The 11270-nt window shown below is 40.4% G+C and overlaps 2 protein-coding genes across 3 annotated transcripts in view; one reads left to right on the forward strand and one right to left on the reverse strand.

The window, feature by feature from the left end:
• The window catches only part of LOC107085491 (CDGSH iron-sulfur domain-containing protein 3, mitochondrial-like), a 2633-nt gene extending 1874 nt beyond the window's left edge, over positions 1-759 (forward strand). The window contains exons 2-3 of the mRNA XM_015375821.1: positions 64-180; positions 268-759. Of these exons, the coding sequence (XP_015231307.1) occupies positions 64-180; positions 268-450 (300 nt within the window). The 3' untranslated portion in view covers positions 451-759. The remainder of the gene's footprint in view (positions 1-63; positions 181-267) is intronic.
• A 1713-nt stretch (positions 760-2472) lies between these two features.
• pcgf2 (polycomb group ring finger 2) overlaps positions 2473-11270 on the reverse strand; it is a 21248-nt gene continuing 12450 nt past the window's right edge. For both annotated transcript variants that reach the window (XM_015375858.1, XM_015375859.1), the window contains exons 8-9: positions 7756-7836; positions 2473-4748 (exon numbers count right to left, since the gene is read on the reverse strand). In XM_015375858.1, the coding sequence (XP_015231344.1) occupies positions 4374-4748; positions 7756-7836 (456 nt within the window). In that variant the 3' untranslated portion in view covers positions 2473-4373. The remainder of the gene's footprint in view (positions 4749-7755; positions 7837-11270) is intronic.

Below are 11270 nucleotides of genomic sequence, written 5' to 3' on the forward strand. Positions count from 1 at the left end.
GCTTTTACAATCCAATATTGATTTTTTTCGTTGTGTATTTATTTCCTTTCTTTGGATTGTCAGTTTGGCCTCTCTACCGCCCCTCCTGAACCAGTCATTCCATCTAAGAAGCCCTTAAAAGTGGAGCTTGTTGGAGGAAAACGGTACTCATGGTGCAGCTGTGGACACAGCAGAAAACAGGTGAGAGAATGACTTTTAAAAAAAGTGCAAACCATCCAAAAAAGATAAAAGTTTGTGAACTTTTTTTTTAATCTCCTTGTTTTCAAGCCGTTCTGTGATGGATCCCACAAAACCAGAGGACAAGGAATGACTCCAGTCCGCTTTGTTCCAGAGAAAGACTCCACAGTCTGGCTGTGTGGATGCAAGCACACCAACAACCCACCTTACTGCGATGGCACACACAAGCAGGACTTCATTGCCTCTGCTCCGCTGCATGAATACACAGACTGATGAAGGTGGTCCGCCCTGAGAACTGAGGGGAGACGCATGCAGGGAAAACTGCCCCGAGGGGCTTTCCTGTTTATGCAATTATTTTTTTTAAACTCAGGAGGACATCAGTTTCAGCCAAACACCACAATCATTGGGACATGTTGCCTGTTTACTAAAAGGCAATCTGCTACCGCTGAAAAGTGAGACCGAACAGGACCGGAAAAACCCAAGCAAGTGTTCTTTTAAATTTTATGATGATGGTGTGATTTTACACCTAATTATGATGAAAATAGGGGAATAATAAAATAAATCCAACATAAATAAAGTTACCATACCTCTAAAATCTGTTGTTTTCTTAAAGCTGTTGGTGAATCATTGCTTTTCTGCACTCAAAAATGCACAAATAACAGAGACTGAATATAGTTTTGGCAAAAAAAAAAAAAAATCAGTATAAGTGATGGGGATATATTTTTAATAGACAACAATGAACCGAAGGTCGCTGTTGTCATGAAATCATCTCATTACTAGAGGCTCCGATGCATTAGTTGAATTGAAAGTTACTGGGGGACGACAGCAACTCATCATGCACAGAGGTCACCGACTTCACGTTCCGCCCGTAGCTACAGATCTCACTTTGTGGCTTTCAGATCACCTTTAAGAAGCAGCGTAAACAGCTAAAACAGATGGGGTCCCGTGGCTGATCTGTTGCATAGAATGCTGACATTATGCAGCTTTGGTGGTTGCTGGTAGAGCAGCACTTGACTCCCGACACTGTAAAGTTTCGGTGCAGATGGGTTCATGCTGTGGGGCTGCTTTCAGGAGATGAGTTCGGCCCATTTCCTCCTTTGAAATTAACTCTTAATGCTTCATAATAGAAGCATTAAGCATTTAAATTTCAGGTTATTTCAGTTTTGGTTAACATGACTAACATGAGCACGATTACACAAAGCATTGCATATAACGTCATAGATGAGGGAATTTGGTATAGAAAAATATGAGTGGCTCACAAACACAGCTGACTGAGCTAAATACAAACAAAACACCTTCAGAAGTCCATCATCTGCACCTGACCTCACTAAAACCCTTTAAATCAAAAAATAATTTATTGATCTCAAAAACGGGAAATTTCTGTCCACTTCTGTCAACTTGTTTGAAGAATTTCAGTAAATAAAGTTGTATAAAGGGCGGACAGAAGAGCTGAGGCTGTTATGGCTGCAGAGGATAAGCAAGATCTCATTCAGGTGTACATGTTCAGAACAGGAAGTCATTTAAAGGCATCTTGAGAGAATACTATGACAAAATCATGTAGGAGTGTAGAAAAGTACAGAAACCTTTAAATCGCGTCATGATCCATTAAAACTAGGAATAAATATGTAACCCAGTATCTCTGGGCTCAATATTGTTTGATCCTAAAGGACTGGAAGGAAGGTTATTAAGATATTCCAGGAGTCATAAATTCCCACTTTGCATTTCAATGTCATTTTCAGGCTGTTTGATGGAGTCATACTCTAGCAGAAGTTCATATGTGAGGCAGATGACAGAGCCCAAGATGCCAAAGGTAATGACAGACTCGAAAACATCATTAAGCTGCATGAGAATAAGAGGAGCGAGGAAAATAGGAAACCATAGCAACAGAAATGGTCATCGCCATACTGCAGGATTTCTAAATAAGCTGTCCCAATCAGAGCATGGGAAAACCTCAGTGTAGAACTATTAAACTGTCCCCCACCTAGATAGTGCATTTTAGATAATAGAGTCAGTGTCTTTATGTTACATATCCATTGTGTGGAATAAATGCTTTGGTGACAAGCAGGACTAAAAAGGAGGCTGTTTTAAGTGGGCTACTGTTGGTCTTGACTAGATTTCGAGGTGCTTTTAATTAGCAAAAGAAATCGCAGCTGGAAATCATCTAATGTCTCTCAACCAAATGTGTTAAGTTTCAGAAAAAAAATATATTTTAATTTATACCATTTAAAATTGGAAATTCTCACTATATATAGCACACAGTTATCTCTAAAAAGAAAAACAACAATTAGATGCAGAAATGTTTATTTACAGGCGTGTCTCATCCACACATGGTTAGCATCACACAAACAGGTTAAAGCATGGCTATATGCATGGGAAGTAAGCTTGTATGAGCGCTGAATTATTATTTTTTTTATTGGAGAAGGCATTTCTTTTCAAAAATTTGCGAGAATCCTCCACTATACCTTTAATAGTTCCTCTTAGGTTGCATTTAAAAAAATAGTTTGGAAGCAAACTTTAGATTTGTGCTGTCAAATTTGGAAAGTCAATGATGAGGATTTGCAGATTCACTGAGGCTGCTGAGGTTTTTTGGAGCCAGGAAAGATGCTGCTAGGAAGAATCATGCTGTGGGCCTTAAAGTGGCACAAGATGAAAACTCATCCTGAGCAAAACTGTTTATTTCAAAGATGGAAGATCTTCAGAGGCAGGAAACACACTGGTATCTATTCTCAGTAAAGAGATCCAAATGCTTTCCGAGTTAAAACGATGATTGGACAAAATCGAGGTTGACCTGTTTGGCTGCAGTGACTCAGCCTTTAGGATCAGAGAACACTGAACCAACTATTAGTCATGGTGGTGGCAGGATTGTTCTGTGGGATTCTTTCGCTGACGGTAGGCCGGACGTATGACATGAACTGGATGGAATGAAGGAGGATTTCCTCTGAACTCTACACCCTTGTTTGAAAACAGTTCAACGTGTGAAACTTGTACACATCAGGGTGTGTCGGTAAGACTGGTTTCAATTATATTAGACTGAGTAAAACCTGGTTTATGAGTTAACCTTCCGAAATACATGGGGATTCTCAAACCTTGTTATTTGCTACAAATCCAAGATATTTATCATTTATTTCCACCTTTCTGAAAAGAAGTGTGTTCAAAAAGCAACGTGCTACAGAAATGTGCATAAATGAGTTCAATTTTGCTGTGTGGATGATATAAGATTCACATTAAACAAAAGTAGCTCAATTTTAGTTTTGTTACACAACCCCCCCACTCTGGAAACACAAAACAAAACCTATAAAATAAATAAAAAATACCCAATAGGAGTGGATGAAAAGTATGTAACATATATGAACCAGCTAAGTCAGATATTTCCTCTGGATGAAAAGAGATATTTAGAAAACAGGAGGCTCAGGTCAGGAAAACCTAGTAAGTAAACATTTTATTGACCTACAACATGCACATATGGCTGATTTCAAAAACGAATCTGTTGAAAAGCAACGGAACGGGAATGCTGAAATGTACGGAACAACATACATGGCAAAACATTTCCAAAATCCCTTCTTATTCTCCCGGTTCTATAGACAAAGGCTGACGGACACCTCACCCGCCAGCTTGGTAGTGCTTGGACTCGAGTGTGATAATACAGCTGAAAAACTCTCCAGCTGAGAAGAATAACCGGCTGGGGACCTTCACATAAAAAGTGCATCAACTGTTTTCCATAAATGTACATGCAACCTGAAGAGGTGCTGCTTATTATTCGGACGCTTTCAGAGAAACTCTTTTAACCGTTTTTTATTTTTATTTTCTTCCTTCGACATTCAACTGAACGCGGCGACTAGCACCACAAGAAGCGTTGATGATTCTGCGGCAGAAGTTGAAATGAAACGGACCCACTGCGTTTACAATACAAAAACGGTTACGATATCTTGTATAAAAGATAAGTTTATACATATGTACGCACACATGCTGACATTAGATACATACTGTACAGTTTGTATGTGTGCACGGCTCTAGTCTACCACAAAAACACGCACATACATACGAGAGTCTATTTGGCTGCACGTCTCGGTCTTTCCCTCTGATCCGCCTCCTGCCCGTCCGGAGGGATGAAAGCTGGAGCCTCCGTCGGCTCCATGAGGAAATTAAAGGGAGCAGTTTAAAGATCACTGTCCTCCCCTGCGTTACCCCTGTAGGTGTTAGGTCGTCGGGGGCGCACCGCTTTTGTCGCCTCCCCGCGCCTCCTCTTTGCCGGCGGTGGAGCTCGTGCCATTGACAGTCACTTTCCGGCTGCCGGAGGCCTGCTTGGGGGCGAGGGCATGTCGCTGAGTGCTGCTGGGCGCAGCGGTGCCGTTTGGGCTTTGGAGGGCGGCGGAAACGTTGTGGGAGGAGGGGCTTGTCTGGGAAGGGGCTCTGGGAGGCTGTGGTGCTGCAGGATTGTGGAGTTTGTCGCTATGAGAGTCGCTTTCCGACGCGGGGCTGGTACCATCAGATTTTGCTTGGGCGGTGGTCTGCGAAGGCCTCCTGCGTTTCCGGGCGGGTTTGACCAGGTACTGCAAGGGAATGGGTCCGGTCTGTGTGGAAATATGTACAAGAAGATACAGTTGGATGCTGAGGAGATCTTTGCATTTTAGAACATCTGATAATTATGATAATAATAAGACTCAAAACCAAATTTAAAAAGGCACAAATCTTGGTCTCTTGCAACAGTTAGCAAATTTTATGCAAACTGGTCTCATTACCAGAATTACGTAAATAAGATGCTATCAATGGGATTTTCTGTCACTTTCCTCTCAAAATAGAAAAGGAAAAACATAGTTTTCATATTTTATTCAATTTTGTTTGTTTAAAAAGTTGCAGGATGAGTCCATATTTATCCACCTTGATTCAGAACCAGTTTATGCTAAAACTGCAGCTGGACATTATTTGAGGTATTAAAACACCTTATACATTCAGAGAAGAATTATTCACAACATTTTTACCACCAATTCTCAGTAATATAAGGCTGTGCACTTTGACTGGACAACCCCCCCCAAGGAAAAAAAAGAAAAAAGTAATGTAAACAATAAGTCAACCATATTCTTACCATATTCTTAGGACCACCTATCCTGATTTTTTTTTTTTTTAGACATTTCCCTGCTGGTATTAATGGGTGATTATCAGGCGTTTATAGCCCTCAATGGCCTAGAGGAGGTAATGCAATCCAATAATACAGAAAACGCATCTACAACATTTAGGACAGGCAGTGCTGAGGACAAACCTCTACCTCCTGACCCACTCTGTCTCTGCAGTTTGTTCTCTATGGAAGTGCACGGTGCACAGTTCATCTAAATACTCATGATCATACCATAAAAGGAAGAAAACTTGTCGTTTCATTCTAGGGCTTTTAACCAGGCTTGCATTAGGGCTCATAGCAGGGGCATCAGCTGACCAAATACTATACTGGGGCACAATACGGCACTAAAGAAAATACGAGCGCAGAAAGCGTACCAGTAAAACATTTTTTGTGCAATTATTTATTTTTAAAAAGCATGGGCACAGGTAATTAATGCACGCACCGGGCAAATATTTTATAGAACTCATGTATTATTAGAAAGCGTCATAAATAAATTGTACAATCAGATTGTTATTTTCTGCATCATTAAATATCTACCTGAACCAAATGGAATTGAATTGGCCCACTTGTGAACTTAACCGTATATATCTAATTTACTACTGATGAGGGCACAATTTATCTTCATTAAATATCTGTCAGCAAACATGAACTTGAAATGTGCAACTGTAAAAGGAAAAACAAAAAAAAACGCCTCTACATAGATACATGTCTGTGTTTATCATTTCTATTAGGGCCCATCCTATCATGGTGTGATGGTGATGATCCTATGCGGCGTGTATATCATGGCCACAAAGATGGGAGAGCTGGATGTTCATTTTTTTTAACAGTAAATGGTAGCGTCTCAGCTTCATTTTTGCGAAGCTGTCGATCAATCGTGACTGGCTTAACCCTGTAATGCAAAATGTATCATATTTGATACATACGGTTTCTGAAATGTTTTGCGTCTAAAAACTTTTGCATAATTTAATGGTAAAAACTGCTCAAAATCCTATTGTACACCATCAGATATACCTGATAACAGCCAGTAGAAGACTACACAAAAAATAATCTTGACTTATCGCATAGCAATAAATTATTATCAAAAATGTATTTCTGTTTTTGCTTTTTACATATTTTGTTAAAAGGCCAAATAAGGACTTCAAACCAAAAAAAAGTAATTTTCTGTTTTGTTTCATTCTTGGATGAGGCTTTAAAGGGTTAATTTGGAGAGTTCTCCTCTCTCAACCGACATGATGGCAAGATGGTGAAGAGTGTCTTGTCCCATTGTGCTCCTCATAATTCAGGTAATCAGACGCTGAGTCTGATTACCTGAATTATGATCTTAATTAAGTTTCTGCCCAACAGGATTCATACATTGTTTTCTAAATAGTAATCGGGAATAATGATAAACTCACAAAGGTCTTATTTGAGCAGTTTCTAATTCATTTCTGTCAAGAAGAGGGCGTTATTCGCCCTGTTTCTCCTCGGCTCTCCTCTCTCTCCCCCTCTCTCTCCTCTCAGCACAGAGCTGGAGGAGCGACTGTTGAACTGGTGAGGCAGGGCAGCTCATCCACCTGTGCTGCGCATTTTAAAGTCGGAGCAGACCTGGCGTTACATGGCATAGTTTCTGCATCCATTGCTCACTTCTAATCTCTCCTGAGGATTTTTCTCTAGCCTCATCTGGCATTTTTTCCCATCCGGTTATCATTTAGGTTATGCAATCAATGTTTTAATCGGTGTGTCTTTACTAGGACTACCGTTTCTTAATGATTAAAATATGACCAACTCCTGGCTCTGTGTTACAGGCGACTCTCGGGCTGCTACATGTTCCGAGTGGCCGTTACTGGCTGGTGGAATCTGATTACTCCGTCCGCATATGTCAGACTTAAATCCTAACTAAAGTGTCTATAGGCCTATTTAAAAAAAAAAAAAATGCAAGCCTGCATTCTGTAGATTTCCCCCAATATGCCAGAGAGTCTATTACTTTTTTAAAGGCGTAAATAAATTAATGAATTAAAAGATCAGTGCCCCAGGCATACCCAGGCACCGCAGATACACAACGGGGCACGTGCCCCTGTGAAAAGGGTCTACCGACGTCGACAGCTCATAGAACTGCGAATATGCCGTTTTCAGCCCAACCAATGTTAAACACCCAGCACCAAATACCCTATATAATCATTCTATGACCCCTTTAGATATAACCCTAAAGATATTTAAACATAACCTGTAACCCTAAGGAGAGTTCAGCACTACCACAGACCTTGCTTAGCTTGGCAGTAAGAGCTTCTTCGTCTCCAATGACTAAACCCCTGAAAAAACATTTGTTTCTGGGTCAGACTGAGTGAAACTACTGAAATTTTTATCCCACATAATTTAGAATGATGTTGATCAGGTTTTTTGATCACAGTATATATCGATATTAATTTAGCAGATGTTCACATTTGGAACAATCCTCAGCTGCGTCTTAAGGGCACCATGTCACTTACTCTTCTCCACTCGTAGAAGTAGGCGATGTCCATTAGTGTGTAATAGTCCTTTAATGGCTCGTCCCCATACAACACCTCCACCTGTAACACACAGTGGTGCAACATTACAATCTCAACACTAACAGAGCTTAATAGTACAAAACAGGTTGGGTTTTTTTTTTTTATAAACTGACACAAAAAAAATGTCCCTTTCAAAACTCAATACTTATCATGACGCACATTTCTAGATTTTCTTTTACAGAAGTTTATGAAAAAATGTAGGAAAATTCTATTAAATTCAGTTTATTCATATAGCACCAATTCACAACACATGTCACCTTAAGGCACTTTACAGCTCACCAGATCATACAGTCAAATTTATTCAAAGTTTTCTATCTAAGGAAAACCAGTTGATTGCATCGACTCATTGACTCCCTCACACCAAGCATGCTTGTACTGACAGTGGAGAGGAACAACTCCCTTTTAACAGGAAGAAACCTCCAGCAGAACCAGGCTCAGTGTGAGCGACCATCTGCCGAGGCCGACTGGGGTTCAAGGAGACAGAAGCCCCGTCCAGAAACACACAGCCAGGCAGACGAGCTCCAAGCCAACTCCCATTTCAATGTGTGTTGGTCATAAAACAAGTTGCTGAAGTCAGCTTTCTGTTAGGCACTCAGTAGGGCTAGGTCAGTGCTCTGTGGGCTCTGCTAACAGCAAAAATATTATAAATACATAAGAGTTTTGTGGACAAAAGTATGTATTCCCTTTTGGAGCCTAATGACCCAGACTAAGACACCATTAAGAGGTCTAGGCACATTTATTTGAGTAATTAGTTAATCGGGGTGTGACACCATCAGTTTCCAATAGTTGAAAAGCTCTTTCTTAAAATGTTTTCATTTATCTGAGACACTGATTTTTTTTTCTTATGCTCATGCATAAGAAAAAAAAACAATCTTCCTAATGACAATAAAATTAATGCTTGAAATATTCCACTCACTAATTAATGTATGATAGTTTATAATGTGCTGATTAGATAAGAATATGGTTGTTTTCTCCTTAGGAAAGAAATATGCACCTCCTGCAAGGCTGTTGCCAGTTCAGAGAAAACCAAATCTGAATCTTCTTGGACTTGGTCACTTTGCTGCACATTAATCCGAATCTCCCCGCAGCACAGGTCCTTAGGGCCCTGTCACACCTTGACAATTTACCCAGCACGTGCCTGACACCCCAGAATCTCCTAAAACGCTGGCATACCCTGAACTCTCTATGCATCTTTTAAATTTTAGCTGTATGCATAGCGTATTCATAACAAGTCCAGAACTCCTGTCCATCAACAGGGTAACTTATGCATAACGCACAGAAGCGCCATCCCCATGAAATGTCACAATCCAGTGTCCTGAGGGGGGCAGCAATGCGCCTGGAGGCGCTCGGCCTGCATAAAAAGATTTATTTGATCGCAATATTAACCTAGCTGCTGTTTACCGCTCACCCAAAAAAAAAAAAGTAAATAAAAAGAAAGAAAGAGAGTTTGCAGTCACAGCAGATTCAGCATCATGTCTGCTAGGACGTTTGTTGGTCGTGGGCGTGGATGAAGGGAGGTTTCATCACACTCAACTCACCCTATGATGTGGATGAAGTCTGGAGGAGTACTGACCGTTTCCTCCTGAGAACTCCCTTTTATGCCAAAATGCTGGCAATACGCCATTATACGGTAGCTGCAAGTTAGAAACACATTCAGCCGTCGTCTGGAACACATCAAATACGTTGATATGCGTTGGAGATAAGTTCTTGATAAGTTACGCATAAGTTACTCATAGGTTTTGGATAAGCTAGACGCCACGACTTATGAGTAATTTTGCTAAACGTATGTCAACAATCAAATAACTTACCTGTTACTTATTGCCCACGAACGAGCATACATAGCGTACATACTTGCCGTATGTCGACGTGCGCCGGCGTGTTTCAGCGTGCTCATAACTTATACAAAACGTACCCCTAACTTTTCCAACGTGTGCCACAATTTTTCCAGATTTTTCATACAGCAGGCATACGCTAGCTAAATCGTCATGGTGTGACAAGGGCTTTAACAGTCTGAAGTATCTGTCCTTACCAGTTGATCTCACCGCCAATCAGACTATTTAGACTCCAAGCAAATCCTCATCCAAATACAATGAGAGTTAAATACTTTGAATTTAAATGGAAAGTGGGAGAACCTAAAACACTTTAGCTGCAAGTAGGGATAACATTTGGACATTAGCCAAAAAAGTGATAGAGTATCTGCAGAGTATCCGATATTTTAATGCTGAAAGAATCACTCTGTTTCTATTAAAGGTTTCTGCTACTCCTTAACTTGACATGGGTCAGTTGTTTTCATACCTTTTGTTGTTGACTTTTGTTCCCCGTTTCAGTAATATTGCTTTATGAAGCCTTATCTAACATTCTACAGTGTAAAACATATAATAAAAGGAGCAATGATTACTGCTAATACGTACTGGGTCAATATCTGTATCGGCCAATTTGCCCTTTCCCCACCTAATGCTGAAGAAAGCCAACTGAAGCCATGTGTATTCAGTACACTCCTACACTCCATGGCAGCGTAGCAACGTTTTATCCATGCCCTTCATTATGTCCTGGATGAATTGAATACATCTTTAAAACCTCAACAACTGGTTTATGGAAAAAGACATTTGAGTCACAGCAGTAGTTAGTAGTAGTCCGGTTTGTTCCAACCCCCCGTTCCAAACTGATACGCCATGTTTACAGCTAAAGTCATTCCATCTGGCCAGGCTAGCATACCTCTGAACAGCTGCATGAAGGAACAATCCTTCATCTCTACCAGAAGTAAGGCCAGGTAATTCAATGCACATAGGGAAATATTTAGTGCTGTAAAGCTGCTCCATTTTCAAGCAGTTAAAGTTGTGAGAAGAAAAATGGAAGAAAAGGATATTAATGTTGCAAAGCTAGGCAGCATCCTACACTCCATCCGACTTGAGATGTAATAAAAGATGTAATAAAAGACAATTATGACCCAAAATGGGCCTATTTTCATTTGACAGTCAAAAGTCGACAGGAAGTGGCACACAAAGGGAAGTCCAGGGTCAATCAGTGTACCAACATCATTCATAAACAGTTAACGTGGAAAGCAGGTTGCACAAAAAAACTACATTTGTGGAGTGGAGAGAATTGGAGCTGCCTGGAACGTAGCTGTAAAACTGACAGGGCAGTCCACAGCTGGGCTGGTCCCGGAAAGGCTGATGGGACCTTAAAGAGAGATGCTATTTCCATGCATCTAGTATCATCTAATGTGAATAAAAGGCTATCACCAGACAGATCAGGCAGAGCAGAGAGTAATCTTAAAAATGGGTACTAATTGATAGAAAATTCTGAACTAAGTATGATGAAAATAAGAGATCAATTCTTAAAGGAAAATTCCGGTTTTTAACACTTTTAGCCCCTTTTCTGTAGTGTCCAGGATGAAATCGAATGATCGACACCAAAATTTTGACAATTGGTCCTGTCTCTGCTTTTTGGCTCAT

Source organism: Cyprinodon variegatus, unplaced genomic scaffold (assembly GCF_000732505.1).
Source record: "Cyprinodon variegatus isolate N-32 unplaced genomic scaffold, C_variegatus-1.0 Scaffold126, whole genome shotgun sequence".
Taxonomy (NCBI): domain Eukaryota; kingdom Metazoa; phylum Chordata; class Actinopteri; order Cyprinodontiformes; family Cyprinodontidae; genus Cyprinodon; species Cyprinodon variegatus.